The sequence below is a fragment of the Sorex fumeus genome, unplaced genomic scaffold, assembly GCF_029834395.1.
Source record: "Sorex fumeus unplaced genomic scaffold, SorFum_2.1 ptg000058l, whole genome shotgun sequence".
Taxonomy (NCBI): Eukaryota; Metazoa; Chordata; class Mammalia; order Eulipotyphla; family Soricidae; genus Sorex; species Sorex fumeus.
The window spans coordinates 17,564,933-17,583,892 of NW_026606115.1; the positions used below are offsets into that span (position 1 = coordinate 17,564,933).

An 18,960-nucleotide genomic window follows, 5' to 3' on the forward strand; every position below is an offset into this window, starting at 1 on the left:
AACTTGGCCAAGAGCATTGATTCATTCGAATGCCTAACAACCCGAATCGGACGTTTACATTTGAATAGATGTGGCTCACTGCCTGCAGTTTCTATCTTCGTTGTCTACGCACCAATATCTCATTATGATGAAAGAGAAATCGAGAAGTTCTACATGGAGCTAGAGAAGTTCTATAAAGAAGACCACACCTTCTACAAGATCATTGTGGGTGATTTTAATGCCAAGATAGGACCGAGAAGATCAGCTGAAGAACTTCACATTGGAACCCATGGCCTAGAATGGAACGAACAGGGTGAGAGACTGTCTGAGTTCATCATGTCGACCAAGACCATTCATGGTAACTCACAGTTCCAGAAGGCAGAATCTAAACGATGGACATGGGAGTCTCCCGCTGGACGATTCCACAACGAAATAGACCACATCATATTCAATCGACGGTTTTGCCTGACTGATGTCGCTGTTGTCCCAAAATTTCGAACGGGATCGGACCACCGTCTCCTTCGTGCAAAATTCTATTTCACAGAGCGGGGAGAAAGGGCTGCAAAGTTCAAAAAGAGAACTCCCAGAACGACCACCAACTGGGAACTCTTTGGTACTATTGCGGCAACATGGGAAGATGCCATTGTTGACAACATTGACGAGGAATACGATCGGCTGGTTCAGCACCTCCATGAATGTGCGAGGAACGCCAAGAGAGAGATAGCCACAAAAAGTCGCCTATCTTCGAAAACTCTTGAGCTAATTCGCCAGCGTGGTTTGGCGCATGCCTCAGGCAACCGCAAGCTAACGTCCGAGCTTGCAAAGCAGTGCAGAGATGCGATCAAGGAAGACCTCAAAGAGAGAAGAGCAGAAGTACTGGTAGATGCGGCAGAAGCCGGGAAAAGTATTCGTAACGCCCGCCTGTCCTTCGCCAACTATAAGACCAAGATGACTGCCCTCCGACGTCCTGATGGATCCATCACATCCTCCAGAACGGCAATGGAGAAGATTATCCATGACTTCTACTCAAATCTCTTCGATAGCCATGTCCACTTGCCGACATACCAAATTCCACAGGATGGGTATGTCGTTCCCAACGTTCTCCCTTCCGAAATCCGACACGCCATTTCGTCAGTAAAGAAGCAAACAGCACCCGCCCAGACAAGGTCAGACCTGAACACCTGAAGAACCTGCCGTCAGTACTCATCAATACACTGGCTCGGCTCTTCACTCGCTACCTGTCTGAATGCAAGGTTCCATCTCAATGGAAAACCAGCAGGACCGTACTACTGTTCAAGAAGGGAGACATCCATGACATTGGCAACTATCGCCCGATCTGCCTATTGTCTGTCATCTACAAGTTGTTCACTCGAGTCATCCTGAATAGGATTGGCAGAACACTAGATGAAGGACAACCATGTGAGCAAGCAGGGTTCCGCAAAGGATTCAGCACCATCGACCATATCCACACGATAACCAAACTCATTGAGGTTTCTCGGGAGTTCAAGATGCCGCTCTGCTTAACGTTTTAAAAATTAAACTATTATAAAATAAAGTTAATGAAATGAAGGCCTCATCAAGAACACTTTACCCAGCTAGAATCTCATTCAGAGTTGAGGGAATAAGACATAACTTCATGGATAATAAACAGCTCATAAACTTCAAAAACAACTTTGAAAGAAGAACTGAAGAGGCTACTATAAGGCAAGATAAAATCCACAAACACAACAAACTTTTAAAGAGATACAGCATAAAACCCATGACAATAATCTCTCTCAATGTCAATGGTCTAAACACACCAATTAAGAGAAACATAGAGTAGCAAAATGGATTAAAAACTTGAGTCCTGGGTATGGAGCAATAGCACAGTGGGTAGGTCATTTGCCTTGCACATGGCCGACCCAGATTCCATTCCCAGCATCCCATGTGGTCCCCTGAGCACTGCCAGGAGTAATTACTGAGTGCATGAGCCAGGAGAAACCCCTGTGCATCGCCAGTTGTGACCCAAAAAGGAAAAAAAACTTGAGTCCAACATTATACTGCCTACAAGACACACATCTAAATAGTAAGAGCAAACTCTGACTAAATGTCAAAGACTAGAAAAAATTAATCAAGCAAACACCTCCTATAAAAAGGTTAGAGTGGACATATGGATACTATCATCTGACCACATAGATTTCAGGCTGAAAGGAGGCAAAGGTCATTTCTTAATAACGAAGTGATATATATATATATATCTACATACACATATCTATAATATATCTATATATAAATTAGAAAATTACACTCTTAAATGCACCCAATGAGGTACAAGAAAAATATTTAAAACAACTGCTTACAGACTTCAAGAAGGACACTGGTAGCAAAACAATAGTAGTTGGAGACTTCAACACTAATTTGTTACTTCTTGATAGCTCAAGAGGACTAAAACTTAGTAAGAAAACGCTGGCTCTGAGGGATGAAATGGGAAAGAGAAGGCTAATAGATATATATGGTGCTCTTCATTCCCCCAAAAGCTGAATACACATTTTTCTTCAGTGCACATAGGACATTCTTCAACATAGACCATATGCTAGGTTACAAAGCATACCTCCATAAAATTAAGAGGAAAAAAATTGTATCAACTATCTTTCAGACCATAATTCACTGAAAATAGAAGTGAAATACACACAGAAACAGAAAATTCAATCAAACACCTAAAAATTAAATAGCTTGTTACTGAACAACCAGTGGCTTTGAGAGAAAACTCAAAGAGGAAATCAAAGATTCCTGCAAACAAATGACAATGAGGACACAAGCTACTGGAACTTGTGGAACACAGCAAAAGCACTTAGCACTTAACAAAAGAAACTTTAGAGCTCTGCAAGTACTCATAAGGAAGGAAGAAAGAGCACACATAAATAACTTGAATTCACAGCTTAAATAATAAAACTTATAGCAGAAATAAATGAGCTAGAATAAAAAAATCCAAAATATCAACAAAACCAAGAGCTGGTTCTTGAAAAAATAAACAAGATTGATAAACCACTAGCAAGACTCACAAAGAAACAGAGAGAGAACCCCAATAAACAGAATCATAAATGAAAAGGGGAACATTCCAATAGAGACTACAGAAATCCAAAGGATCAACAGAGATTACTTTGAGAATCTTTATGCTACCAAATAAGAGAATCTGAAAGAAATAGATAAATTCCTGGATTCCCATAACCTCCCAAGGCTGAACCAAGAAGATTTAAAATGCCTGAACATATCTAACTCCGTCAAAAAAATTGAAATAGTAATCAAAAGTCTTCCCAAAAATAAAAGCCTAGCCTAGATGGATTCACTAGTGAAGTTTCTCAAATCTTTAAAGAGGCCCTATTTCCAATTCTTTTCGAGCTGGTCCAGGACACTGAAGAAACAGAAACACTCCCAAACAGTTTCTATGAGGAAAATAACACCCTGATACCAAAAGCAGACAGAGACACCACACAAAAAACAGAACTACAGGCTGAAATCCCTGATGAACACAGATACAAAGATCCTCAACAAAATTCCAGCAAACAGAATCCAACAAATCATTAAAAACATTGTACACCATGACTAAGTGGATTCATCCCAGGGATGCAAGAGTGGTTTAATATTCATTATTAATATTTAATATTAATAATCAAGATAATATTGATAAAAGATGAAAAACACATAATCAATAGATGCAGAGAAAGTATCTGACAAGATCCAGCACCGATTCATTTTAAAAACTCTCAAGGAAATAGGAGTTGAAGGAACTTTCCTCAGTATAGTCAAAGACATCTGCTACAAGCCCAGAGCAAGCATTATCTTCAGTGGGGAAAAACCGAAAACATAATTCCTAAGATTAGTCACAAGACAAGTTTCCCACTCTTGTCTATCCTATTCAATATAGTATTGGAAGTACTTGCCACAGCATTTAGGCAAGAAAAAATAATATCAAGGGCATCCAAAAAGGAAAGGAAGAAGCCAAGCTTCCACTATTTGCAGATGACATGACACTATACTTAGAAAACCCTTAAGACTCTGGAAAAGGATTCCCGCCTGAAGCCCAGTGGGGAAAGCGCCCGTCCATCTCCGAGGGACCGACCACCAGTCCCTCGGCTCCTCCCCTCCAGGTGGGTCGGGGGCGTCCAGCCGGGAAGTGCTCCTGCCCCCCCAGCCGCGCCTCAGATTCCCGCCTGAAGCCCAGTGGGGAAAGCGCCCGTCCATCTCCGAGGGACCGACCACCAGTCCCTCGGCTCCTCCCCTCCAGTTCCAACAAAGACCTGTTTGAAAACAGCTGTATAAGTTCATTTCCAAATAGCACCTCCTCCAAAAGTTTCACTCAATGTCTGTTATAAAACAAAGAATAACGCCTGACTGAGAAGAACGTCAAACTCAGAAACGTAGAAGGGTGCCTACCATGGACAAAAACTTATCCATAATCCCTTCCCACTATAAGAGAGTATAGTATAATCTGTGCTGGGTGGAACCGAGGCCCATTGTTTGGCAACAAAACTGAACGGCTCCTGGCAGTCTCTCCTCATTCAACCAGGTACAGCCTGCCCCACGGCTTGAGACTCCCCCAGGGAATGCGCAGCTAGCTTGATCCCCTAGAATTGCCGGTTTTCTCCCTTGACCTGCACAGGACGGGAACTGAGGCAACATCAGATCCCATGGCAACAAAGCTGAAGGGATCCGGGAACTCTCTCCTCACTCAACCAGAATAGTAACAGTGAAGGTGAAGGACTAAAGCACACTGGTCACAATGGTAAAGCAACGCAAAAGCCCACCAAACTTTCTTATTGAAGAGGCAAGCCCAGAAGACACCAACAGTATTGTAGTATTAGACAACCTCTCTGACAAGGAATTCAGAAGGGAGCTAGTTAGGATGCTTAGGGAACTAAAAGAAACAATGGAAAGCAATGCCAATAAAAGACAAGAGGATTTGAAGGCAGAAATGAGAAAAATGCAATCGGAAATGTCGGACCTGAAAACCCTGGTAGGCGAATTGAAAACCTCAGTGGAAGGCCTCAGAAGCAGAGTAACAGCTGCTGAGAACAGAATCAGTGAGCTTGAAGATGAAGTTCAGAGACTCGCCAGAAAAGAACAGAAAATGGAAAAGAGACTCACAGTTCGGGAACAGATGGCAAGAGAAGATCGTGATGAAGCCAAGAGGGGTAACATAAGAATTATTGGAGTCCCAGAGGGACAGGAAGAAAACCCTGATGAAGAAGAAACTGTCAAAGACATCATTGCTACAACGTTTCCAGAGCTGAAGAAAACTTGTGACCACATTCAGGAGGCCCGAAGGGTACCAGCTAGAAGAAATCCGAACAAAAATACCCCAAGGCACATCCTGATCAAAATGACCAAAACTTTAGACAGAGACAAAATTCTGAAAGCAGCAAGATCGAAAAAAGAAATCTCTTACAAAGGAGCATCCGTAAAATTCACAGCTGATTTTTCTGATGAAACCCTCAGGGCCCGAAAACAGTGGTGGGACATAGTGAGAAAACTCAATGAAATAAATGCCTCTCCAAAAATACTTTACCCAGCGAGACTCTCATTCATAATAGAAGGAACAACACACAGTTTCACAGACAAACAACAGCTCAGGAACTTCATAGACTCAAGACCATGGTTACAAGTACAACTAAATGGGTTACTTTAAGACAGGACAGGCCCCTCAAATACACCGAATTTCAACAGAACTCAAGCTCGAGTGGGCCCAGTAACGTCTCCATTGGAGACTTTGTTGTTACTGTGTCTGGCATATCCAATACTCTTGGTAGCTTGCCAGGCTCTCCGAGAGGGGCGGAGGAATCGAACTCGGGTCGGCCATGTTGGCCGCTTGTAAGGTGAACGCCCTACCCGCTGTGCTATCACTCCAGCCCCTGTAATCCCATAACAGTAATCTCTCTCAATGTCAATGGGCTAAACGCACCAATTAAAAGACACAGAGTGGCTGGATGGATTAGAAAATTGAACCCAACATTCTGCTGCCTGCAAGAAACACACCTTAATAGTCAAAGCAAACACAGACTCAGAGTCAAAGGCTGGAAAACAATCCTACAGGCAAACAGCTCCCATAAAAAAGCTGGGGTAGCCACCTTAATATCAGACCACATTGATTTCAGAGTGAAGAAGGTCATAAGAGACAGTGAAGGCCATTTCTTAGTGATCAAAGGATCTGTACAACAGGAAGAACTTACAATAATAAATGTATATGCACCTAATGAGAGACCAGCAAAGTACTTAAAACAATTACTCATAGATTTGGAAAAAGACATCAATAGCAACACAATACTAGTGGGAGACTTCAACACCGCTTTGTCACCTCTGGATAGATCAACCAGACCCAAACTTAGCAAGGACATACTTAATCTGAGGGAAACAATGGAAGAAAGGGACTTAGTAGATATATACAGGACACTTCATCCTCAAAAGGCTGAATACACATTCTTCTCAAGCGTACATGGAACATTCTCCAAGATAGACCACATGCTGAGCAACAAAACATATCTCCATAAAATTAAGAAGATAGAGATTGTATCAACAATCTTCTCAGACCACAATGCGCTTAAATTAGAAGTAAATCACACACAAAAACAGAAAACTAAATCAAACACCTGGAAATTAAACAGTGCGCTATTGAACAACAAGTGGCTTAGAATGGAAATCAAAGAGGAAATCAAAAGATTCCTAGAAACGAATGAAAATGAGGACACGAGTTACCAAAACTTATGGGACACAGCAAAAGCTGTCTTAAGAGGAAAGTTTATAGCTCTACAAGCATTCCTCAGAAAGGAGGAGCGAGCCCACATAAATAACCTAACCTCACAGCTTAAGAGCTTGGAGAAGGACAAACAAAAGGAGCACAACCCGAACAGGAGGAAGGAAATAATAAAACTCAGAGCAGAGATTAACAAGATGGAAACCCAAAAAACAATCCGAAAGATCAATGAAACCAAGAGCTGGTTCTTTGAGAAAATTAACAAGATCGATAAGCCTCTAGCAAAACTCACAAAGAAGGGGAGAGAGAAAACCCTAATAAACCGAATCAGAAATGAAAAGGGAGTCATCACAACAGAAACTACAGAAATTCAAAGGATCCTCAGGGAGTACTTTGAGAAGCTTTATGCCACGGAACATCAAAACCTCGAGGAAATGGATAAATTCCTAGATTCCTACAGACTCCCAAGGCTGAACCAAGAAGACCTGGAATACCTGAACAGACCTATCACCATCAAGGAAATTGAAATGGTAATAAAACGTCTCCCCAAGCACAAAAGCCCTGACCCGGATGGATTCACTAGTGAATTCTTCCAAATCTTTAAAGAAGACTTACTCCCAATCCTCTTTAAGCTTTTCAACGAAATTGAAATATCAAAAACACTTCCGAATAGTTTCTACGAAGCGAATATCACACTGATACCAAAAGCAGACAGAGATACCACAAAGAAAGAGAATTACAGGCCGATATCCCTGATGAACACAGATACAAAGATCCTCAACAAACTACTAGCAAATAGAATCCAACTACTCATCAAAAAGATCATACACCATGACCAAGTAGGATTCATCCCAGGGATGCAAGGATGGTTCAACATTCGGAAATCAATCAACATAATCCACCATATCAACAAAAGAAAAGATAAAAAGCATATGATCATATCAATAGATGCAGAGAAAGCATTTGACAAGATCCAGCACCCCTTTATGATGAAAACCCTAGCCAAAATGGGTATAGAGGGGACTTTCCTCAACATAGTTAAAGCCATCTACCACAAGCCTACAGCAAGCATCATCCTCAATGGGGAAAAACTGAGAGCCTTCCCTCTAAGATCAGAGACGAGACAAGGATGCCCACTCTCTCCACTGCTGTTCAATATAGTACTGGAAGTACTTGCAATAGCGATTAGGCAAGAAAAAGATATTAAGGGCATTCAGGTAGCAAAGGAAGAAATCAAGCTCTCACTATTCGCAGATGATATGTTACTATACTTAGAGAACCCAATAACCTCCACCAAAAATCTCCTAGAAACAATAGACTCGTATAGTAAAGTTGCAGGCTATAAAATCAATACCCAAAAGTCCATGGCTTTCCTATACGCAAACAGTGAGAGAGAAGAAAGCAACATGAAAAAAAAAATCCCGTTCACAACTGTGCCCCAGAAAATCAAGTACCTAGGAATCAGCTTAACTAAGGAAGTAAAGGACCTGTACAAGAAAACTACAAAACGCTACTTCAGGAAATAAAAGAGGACATGAGGAAATGGAAAGATATCCCCTGCTCATGGGTCGGGAGACTTAACATTGTCAAAATGGCAATACTACCAAAAGCATGGGCTGGAGTAATAGCACAGCGGTAGGGCGTTCGCCTTACAAGCGGCCAACATGGGCGACCCGAGTTCGATTCCTCTGCCCCTCTCGGAGAGCCCGGCAAGCTACCGAGAGTATTCGATATGCCAGACACAGTAACAACAAAGTCTCCAATGGAGACGTTACTGGGCCCGCTCGAGCAAATCGACGATCAACGGGAGGGCCTTTACCTTTACCTTACCTTACCAAAAGCATTGTATAAATTCAATGCAATCCCTATAAGGATACCCATGACATTCTTCAAAGAAATGGAGCAAACACTCCTGAAATTTATATGGAACAATAAGCCCCCACGAATAGCTAAAGCAATTCTTGGGAAAAAGAAAATGGGAGGAATCAACCTCCCTAACTTCAAACTCTACTACAAAGCAGTAATATAATTAAAACAGCGTGGTACTGGAACAAAAGCAGAACTGCAGACCAATGGAACAGGGTTGAATACACTGACATCTCCCCTCAGTCATATGATCATCTAATCTTTGATAAAGGTGCAAGAAATGTGAAGTGGAGTAAGGAAAGCCTTTTTAACAAATTGTGCTGGCATCACTGGATGGCTACATGCAAAAAAATGGGCTCAGAACTCTGCCTAACACCATGAACAAAAATAAGATCAAAATGGATTAAAGACCTCAACATCAGACCAGACACCATAAGGTACATTGAAGACAAAGTTGGCAAAACCCTCCATGACATTGAGGCTAATGGTACTTTCAAAGATGCCACACCACTGGCCGAGCAAGTAAAAACAGAGATAGATAAATGGGACTATCTTAAACTAAGAAGCTTCTGCACCTCCAAAGAAACAGTGACCAAAATACAAAGACAGTCTACAGAATGGGAAAGGATATTCACCGAATACACATCTGACAAGGGGTTGATAACAAGGATATACAAAATACTGGTGGAACTCCACAAGAAGAAAATATCCAACCCCATCAAAAAATGGGGCAATGAAATGAACAGAAACTTTCTCAAAGAAGAAATCCGAATGGCAAAAAAGCACATGAGAAAATGCTCTACACCATTAATCATCAGGGAGATGCAGATCAAAACCACAATGAGATACCATCTCACACCTCAGAGACTGGCCCACATTCAAAAGAACAAAAGCAACCGATGCTGGCGCGGATGTGGCGAGAAAGGGACACTCTTTCACTGTTGGTGGGAATGCCGACTGGTTCAGCCCTTTTGGAAAACAGTATGGACGTTTCTCAAAAAATTAGAAATTGAGCTCCCATTTGACCCAGCGATACCACTCCTGGGAATATACCCCAGAGAGGCAAAAATGTGTAGTCGAAGTGACATCTGCACTTGTTTGTTCATTGCAGCACTCTTTACAATAGCCAGAAACTGGAAGAAACCTGAGTGCCCAAGAACAGATGACTGGTTAAAGAAACTCTGGTACATCTACACAATGGAGTACTATGTAGCTGTTAGAAAAGATGAAGTCATGAAATTTACATACAAGTGGTACAATATGGAAAGTATCATGCTAAGCGAAATGAGTCAGAAAGAGAGGGATAGACATAGAAAAATTGCATTCATCTGGGGGATATAAAGCAACAAAATATGAGATCAATACCTAAGAATAGCTGAGATCAACACCAGGAGGATTACTCCATAACTTAGAGGCCAGCCGGATATTCTAGGGGAAAGGGCAGTTCAGATAGAGAAGGGAACACCAAATGAAAGGTGCTTGGAGGATCCTCCCAGGAGGGGAAATGCATGTTGAAAGTAGACTATGGACTGAACATGATTGCCACTCAATGCCTCTTTTGCAGACCACAACACCCAAAAGGAGAGAGAGAACAAAGGGGAATGCCCTGCCACAGAGGCAGGGTGGGAGGGGGGGTGGGGGGAAATGGGCACTGGTGGAGGGATGGGTATTTGATCATTGTATGACCGAAACTCAGGCACAAGGATTTGTAAATCTACAACTGTACCTCATGGTGCTTCACTAATAAAAAAAAAAGAATCTGGAAAACACCTCCTAGAAACAATAAATTTATATAGTAAAGTGGCAGGTTTCAAATTCAGTACCCAAAAGTACATGGCTTTACTATACACAAATAATGAAAGAGAAGCAAGAGACACTAGGAAAACAATCCTGTTCACAATTGTGCCTTAGAAAATCAGGTACCTGGAAATCAGCTTAACTAAATAGGTGAAACACTTATATAAATAAAACTACAAAACACTTCTTTAATAAATCAAAGAGGACATGAGGAAATGGAAACACACTACTTACTTATGGATTGGGATGATTAACTTCGTCAAAATGGCATAACTCCCCAGAGCATTATACAGATTCAATGTGCTCTCTATAAGGATACCCATGCAATTTTTCAAAGGTCTAAATCAATCACTCCTGAAATTTGTATGGAACAATAACCTCATGAATAGTGAAAACAATCCTTAGGGGGCTGGAGTGATAGTACAGTGGGTAATCCAGGTTCAATCTCTAGCATCCCATATGGCCCACCATTAGGAGTAAATCCTGAGTGCAGAGCCAGATGTAACCCCTGAGCATCGCTAGGTGTAGCCAAAAAGCAATAATAATAATAATAATAATAATAATAATAATAATAATAATAATAAATACTTGGGAAAAAGTAGATGGGAGGCATCACCTTCCCCAACTTCAAATTGTACTACAAAGCAGTAGTAATTAAAACAGCATGATATTGGAAAAAAAGACAGATCCACATATTAAAGAAACGGAGTTGAATATCTTGACACCAACCCCCAAATATATGATCATCTAATTTTTGATAAAGGAACAATAAATTTTATGTGGAGCAAGGAAATCTTCTTAAACAAGTGGTGCCAAGAAAACTGGGCAGCTACATGCAAAAAAAGGAACTTAGATCTCTTTCTAAGTCAGGCACAAAAGTCAGGTCAAAATGAATAAAAGATCTCAATATCAGACCTGATTCCATAAAGAACAAGGAGGAAAATGTGGGCAGAACACTACATTACATCGAATGTAAAGGTGTCTTCAAAGATGAAACACCACTGACTAAGCAAGTAGAAGCAAAGATAAACAATTGGGACTACATTAAACTAAGAAGCTTATTCACTTCAAAGAAATGGTGACGAATATACAAAGATAGCCCATGGAATGGGAAACATTTACCCAATACCCATTTGATAAAGGGTTAATATTCAAGATATAAAGGGCACTGGTAGGACTTAACAAGAATAAAACAACCAACTCCATAAAAAATGAGAAGAAAGGCACATAAACTTCCTAAAAGAAGAAGCACAAGGGCAAAAGACACTAATCATCAGAGAGATGCAAATAAAAACAACTATGAGATATCATCTCATTCCACAGAGACTGGCACACATCCAAAAGAACAAGAGCAACCAGTGCTGGCGTGGATGTGGGAAGAAAGGGACTCTCCTTCATTGTTGGTGGGAATACCAACTGGCCCAGGCTTTTTGGAAAACAATATGGGAACTCCTAAAAAAGCTAGAAATTGAACTTCCATATGGCCCAGAAATTCTACTTCAGGGAATATACCCCGGGGGCCCAAAAGCACACTGCAGAATAGCCATCTACACGTCTATTTTAATTGCAGCACTATTCACAATAGGCAGCATCTGGAAATAACCCGAGTGCCCGAGAACAGACAACTAAGTAAAGAAACTATGGTACATATACACAATGGAATACTACACAGCCACTAGGAAATATGAAGTAATGAAATTATTCTATAAATGGATGAACATGAGAGTATTATGCTAAATGAAATTAGTCAGAGGGAGGGAGACAGACATAGAATGATTGGACCCATTGTGGTATACAAAAAACATGGTATGAGACTAATACACAAGGGCATTAGAAAAAAGGGCCAGGAAGAATATCCATGGTTGGAAGCTTACCACAAGCGGTGGTGGGATAGGGCAGCTAGGATAGAGAAGGGATCACTATGACAATGATAGTTGGAAATTATCACTTCGAATAAGCACTGAGTTTTGAAAGGTAAAGGGACAAACATGATAATCTTTCAGCACCAGTATTGCAAACCATAATGACCAAAAAGAAAGAGAGAAAGAAGAACAGTGCCTGCCATAGATTCAGGGTGGGAGTAAAGGTAAAGGTAAAGGCCCTCCCGTTGATCGTCGATTTGCTCGAGTGGGCCCAGTAACGTCTCCATTGGAGACTTTGTTGTTACTGTGTTTGGCATATCAAATACTCTCGGTAGCTTGCCGGGCTCTCTGAGAGGGGTGGAGGAATCGAACTCAGGTCAGCCATGTTGGCCGCTTTTAAGGCGAACGCCCTACCACTGTGCTATCACTCAGGGTGGGAGTAGGGGGGACATAAGGAAAACTGAGTACATTGGTGGTGGGAAATGTACACTGGTGATGGGATAGGTATGACTAAAAGACTGAAACCTAGTCATGAACACCTTTGTAATTGTGTATCTCACAGTAATTCAATTAAAAATTGAAAGGAATTAAATAAATTAAAATATTGCTTACCTGACATACTCAGTAAACTTCACACAAAAGTCATACATAATCTGCCATAGATTCTTCCTTTGCGGTAATGTCATATCAGAGCAGATTTATATTATGCAATTGAATCTTGAAAGTAATAACATTAAATAACTTTCTTTTTAGGAATAATAAAAACAAATGTACCTTTTGAACGAGGCTACACCAGCTATCAAAGTCTTTTTCTTCTTTGCAAAAAAATCCCTTGGGGAGAAAGCAAAAGAACACAAGTTAGAATTGATCCTCTGTATTGCACGATGGAGTCTTTTACCCAGACTTACAATGTGCATCTCTTTTAATGTGTCTTCCTGACTGGATTTCCCTATCTACTAGCTCACTGCCTCAAATGAACACATATACACATTCTCTCACTCTAGTAATATCTCTTGCTTTCCCACTCAATCCCTCTCATTGTCATTTCATCTCTCAGTCTCAATTTAATACTTGTTCTCTCACTTTTGCTTTCATACCCTCTCACATTTTCTCATGCAGCTTAACAAACTCATGCTCATTCTCCAATGCTCCCATTCTGAATCACTCTCATTATTGCTCTATTTATTCCTATCTCCTTCTGACTCTCCATTTATGGCTCTCTCTTGCTTTCTTTTACTCTAGCTCTCTTTCTCTTTCTTGTTACCTCCCTCGGTCTCTCTAATCTCATCTTTTTCTCACCTCTTGTTCCCTAGCTAACTCCTGCTCTCTCACTCTTTCTCTATATTCTTGTTCACTCCTGTTATCTTTTCTTGTTTGTCTCACCCACTTTAGGTCTCTCTTTGCTCTTGTTGCTCTCACTCTTGCTTATTCTCATCCCCCCCAATTTCATCTCACTCTTTTTTTTCCTCAGGCTCCCTTGCATTCTCTCTTGCATCCTCTCACTTAAAATTCCTTGCTCTGTCTCATTCTCTGTTGCAAACTCACTCTCTCCATTGGTCTTTCTTTCCATGTCCCTCTCTCCCTTGCTTTCTTGCAGTTTTTCTCTCATGCCCTCTCTCTTTCTGGTTCGTTTTCACTCTCTCTTGCTCTGTTCTTTCACTCTTTGCTCTCCTAAGCTTTCTCGTTTACCCATTCTCATTTGCACTCTTGCTCTATTACCCACTCTCCCTCACTCATGCTTTCTTGTGTTCTCATGTTCTCACTGTCTTTGACTCTTCATTTCTGTCATGCTCAATTACTCTCTCATTTTCTATTATTACCACACTCTCTACTCCACCTCTCTCACTCATTGTTATGTTCTTGCTTGCACTCACGCCTCTGAACTCTCTCATGGTCCTCTTGGCTATTTTAATATTTCTTTGCTCTCTTCTCACTCTGTCCCTTGGCGCTCTCTCTCTCTCTCTCTTTCTTTGTAGCTTGATAGCTCACTCACCCTCACTGTCTCCCTTGCTCTTGTTCTCTTGCTCTCACTCTCTTTGCTCTCACTTCTTCACTCTTGCTCTCCTTTGCTCTGTCACTCATTCTCTGGCTCTCTGGCTCTCTCCCTCTCTCACTATTCATGCTTTCTCTGTTTCACTCTTGCTGTTACATGCTTTCTCATCACTCCCTCTTTCTCTCTTTCATCACTGTCTTTCTTGCTCTTCTAATCTCTCACTCTCAATCTCCCCCCTCTCATTCACTTTCTTGCTTGCTAGACATCCTTTGCCCTTTATTTTTTTCCTTGGTCTCTTATTATCTCTTTTGCTCTTAGTCTCTCATTCTCTCATGCTGCTTGCTCCCATGCTATCACTCAGTCTCTTGCTCTCCCCTCTCATTACTCACTACCACTTTCACTCTTGCACTCACTTTTTCACTCTCACTCATTCTCCCTCTATCTCTAACTGGCTCTCTCTTGCTCTCTGAGTCTCTTGCTCTCTTGTTCTCTCCCTATCACTCACTCTAACTCTTTTATTTTCTTTTACTCTCTCATTTGATCTCTAGTACTCTTGCTTGACACTCTTGCTACCTTCTTCATCTTCTCACCTTTTCTTGCTCTCTCCTGTACTTTTTTCACTCTCATTTTCTCTGGCATTCTCTTGTTCTTGTTCGGCATTCTCTCCCATTCTTTCTCCCTCTCCCTCTTGTTCTCTCAATTTTCTCTCACCTCCTTTTTTTACGCAGTTGTTCTTACTCTCTAGCTGTCTTACTATCTCTTCTACTTTCTTTTATATTTGCCCTTACCTTTCATCCTGCTTCTCTAGATTTCTCTTTCCTTTGTTCTTGTATCTCTCACTTTCTCCTTATCTACTCTCTCACTTTCATTCTTTCTTGCTCTCTCACTCAGACCCCTGTTCTCTCACTTGCAGTACCTTTCTTACTTGCTCTCTTGCTTTGAGTCGCTCTTTCACTCACTCTTTTACTCGGTGGCCCCAATGCCTGCTTATCTCTCTCTGGCTCTTTGAGTTTTACACTCTCTGGTGATCCCTCTGGGGTTCACACTCTTGTGCTCTCACTTTCATTCACGCTCTGCTTTCGAACTTCTTCATGCACACACTCACTCTCACTCTCTTTCTCACTCTAATGTCCTCTGGCTCTCCCCCTTGCTTGCTCTCTCTGCTTCTTCATCATGCTCTTCTTGCTATCACACTCAGGTGCTCTCTTGCTCTATCACTCTTTTCCACTTACACTTTCTTGCTCTTACTTACACTCTTATTCTTTCACTCTCTAATTCTCTTGTGCTCTGACTTTCTTCCTCTATATCTCTTGCTCATTATCACAGACTCCCTCTCTAGCTTTCCTCTGTTATGTATATTTTGATCTCTCTTGACTCCCTTCATGCTTTCTCACTCACCGCCTCTCTTCTCCATATTTTCTTGTTCACTCTTGCACTCGTTTCACTCTCTCGCTCTCCTGAGGACCATATGATCTGCCAGGGATCAAACGGGGCCACCTGCCTGCAAGACAAGAGCCCTCCTCACTGTACTACCTTTCCGGCTCCACATTCTCCACAGTCACCCTCTCACTCTTTTCCTATCTCCCTCTGGGTCTCCCTCTGTCTCTCCTTTTTTCCCTCATGTCTAATCACTCTCTAGCTCATTTATATCCTCTTGTTCCCTATCATCTAAATCTCCATCTCTCTGGTTCTCTTTCTCTCATTCTGGTTCACTTGAACATTCCCATTCGCTTGTTTTCTCTCTACTCTCCCTAGAGTGCACTCCCTCAGTTGCTCACTTAGTGCTGCTTATTAAGTGTCTGTTTCATTCACTCTCTTGAACTCATTGTCACTTTCTTGCTTTTGTGCTTTCTCTTGTTTTTCAGCTATCCTCTGCATTCACTTTCTTTTACTCTCGTGCTCAGCTACAGTCTCTCACTCCTTGTATTCACTCTCACTTGTTTTACTCTCACTTAATCTTGTTCACTTAATCTCTTGCTCTCTCACTCAGACTCTTACAATTTTGCTCTCTGATTTTCTCTCTTGATCTCTGACTCTTGTTCTCTTGTGCTTGTTCTCTTTTCTCACTATATTGCTCATTCTCACAGGGCTCTCTCTTGCTCTCATTTAACCACTGGAATGAAATGAAATCTTTCATATACACACTCTCTTTCACTTCCTCTCTAGATTCTGTCTCTCTGGCTCCCTCTATCTCTCTCTTTCTCTTTCAATCTTCCTCTATCACTTGTGCTCCCACATTTTTGCATGTATTCTTGCTCCCTACTCTCTCATTCTCATTAAGTCTCATTTTCTCTCAACCCTAACTCCCTCTGGTTTTTCCTCTCAGGTTGTTCTCCCTCTTGTTCCCTCCATCTTGCTCTCAGGCATTCTCTTAGTCTCATTCTTCCTCTCTCTTTTTTGCTCTGCCCCCCTCTCCCATGCTTAAACCTTCTTCATCTCTTTTGTTCTATGACTCTCTCTTGCTCTAACTTATTCTCACTCACTTTCTTACACTCTCACTCAGGCTCAATCTCTTGCTCTTTCTTTTGCTCACTCTGACTCAGTCTCCTCAGTCTAACTCTCACTTATGTTCTTTTTCTCATGCTTGCTCTCATTCTGACTCACTTGCTCTCTCACAAATTCTCTTGGACTCACTCTTGCTATCCCACTTTCCCACGCCTTCTCTCACATGTCTTACTTGCCCTCTCACTTGCTCTTTCCATCTTCTTCACTCTCTCACATTCTCACTCACTCACTCTTATTCTTACCCTCACTTCCTCTTGTTCCCTCTTGTTCTCACTCTCCCACTGTCACCTCAGGTTCCTAATCTCTCACTCTCACTGTTGCAGTATCTCTTGTTCTCACCCTCCACGAGTCTCCCTATTTCTCTGGTACTCTTTCTCTCTCTCTCTCTCTCGCTCGCTCGCTCTCACTCTCTCTGACCTCACTCTCTCACTTCTGCTCACTCTGACTTTTTAAATCAATAATTCAGTTTCTCACTTTCTCCCTAACTCCCTGTGGCTTTCCCTCTCTCCCTGCCCTCTTGCTCATTTTCTCTCCATTTCACTCCCCTGAGCTTTCTCTCTCTTTCTCTCACTCTCAGGCTTGCACTTTTTAAACTCTCTTAGTATCTCTTACATTTTCCTTGCACACACACTCTCCCATGCTCGTGCTCTTCAGTTTATGTTCCCTCACTATCTGGGACTCACTTTTGCTCTCATCTTCACTTTCTCATTCTAGCTTTCACTGTTTCTTACTCTTTCTTTCTCTCTTTCACTCCCCTTTGTTCTCTCACATTGCTGCCTCTGTCTCAGTCTCCTCAGACCTCTCTCAATCTTTCTGGCTCTCTAGTTCCCTGCTTCTCTTGCTCTCTGTACTTTCACTCATACTCTCTTACACTTTTTCAAATCTCACTCTCATGCTCTTTCACTCCCTATCTCAAGCTGGCTCTATCTTTCTTGCTGGAATTTTTCCTCTTGTCTGATTTCTCCCTTTTCTTTCCTGTCCTCTGGATTTTGTTCCACCTCTCTCACTCTCATGTTCTCTGGCTCTTACTCAATCTCTCAATATTACTCACAAACTGTTATTCTCCTGCCATTTCACTCTCTTGATCCATCTCTCTTGATCTCTCTTGGTCTCACACTGGCTCTCTCTAGGTCTCCTGTTCTCTTGTAGATTCTTCCTAGATTCATTGCTCTCACTTTCTCACTTCCTAGGTATCTTACTCTCTGTATCCCCTGGGTTCTTTTAGGGCTCTCTCCCTCTCCCTTTTTCCCCTCTCAATTTATCCCTCTTGCACTCTCTCTCTCTCTCTCACCCCCCCCCCCACACACACACTTTCAAGCTTTTTTTGTGAGAAATCAAGCTCCATGGCAGAACAACCCCCTGGGTAATAACAAGTTTAGCTTAGTTTATACAACGAGGGCTTGCAAATATAGGCCCAATTAGGGAATATCCTGCTAGGGCATAATATATTGCCATGACTTCATATTAAAGTCACCTGCTATTTATCACCTTATAGCCACAGCTATGTAAATATTCCAGCCTTTGCTCTAATGTACCTATTAATTATTGATGTACCTTGTATCTGCTATAAATGCACCTGGTGATGAACAAAATTGCTCATGTTTGTGGGGGGGGGGGGGGGAGTCAATACTACATCAAATAGATTGCCACACTGTCCCATTACTCCCTGATGTCCAAGACAGTTTGCTACCTGAAAAAGCCACTGGGTTTCATTATTTGTAACTGATCTGATTCTGCACAAGAGGATCAAAGTTCTCTGGCTCTTCCTTACTCTCACTCCTATTCATTCCCTCTCACTTGGTCTTGCTCTCCTCCATATCTATATTGCTCTCACACTGGCTCTCTGTTCTCACTCTCTCTTAGGCCCTTGTGAACTCTAGCTTTCTGTCTCACTATAACATTTTCTTGGTCTCTCACTCTATCCCTATCCTCCTTTGTTTCTCACTCTTACTCTCTTGCTCTCTACATCCTTCTTTGGTTCACTCTCACACACTCACTTGCTGTCTCTCTTCCTCTAATGCACTCTCTCCACCTCTTTCCCTTTCTAGCTCACTCGATCTCTCGATCTCTCATTCTTACTAACTTTTACCCCAATCCCACCTAACTCCTTGCTCTTTCCCTTGCTCTCAGTCTCCAATTCTCTTATTCTCACACTCATTATTTCTCACACTTGCTCTTCCTCGCTCCCACTTGCTTTCCTCACTCACACCCCGCCCTCTCTTTTGCTCTGC

The 18,960-nt window shown here is 41.7% G+C and overlaps 1 protein-coding gene across 5 annotated transcripts in view; it reads right to left on the bottom strand.

Moving 5' to 3' along the window:
- The window catches only part of ATG4A (autophagy related 4A cysteine peptidase), a 110,500-nt gene that overhangs the window by 18,486 nt on the left and 73,054 nt on the right, over positions 1 to 18,960 (bottom strand). For all 5 annotated transcript variants that reach the window (XM_056125756.1, XM_056125757.1, XM_056125755.1 and 2 more), the window contains one exon: positions 13,006 to 13,062. In XM_056125756.1, the coding sequence (XP_055981731.1) occupies positions 13,006 to 13,062 (57 nt within the window). The remainder of the gene's footprint in view (positions 1 to 13,005; positions 13,063 to 18,960) is intronic.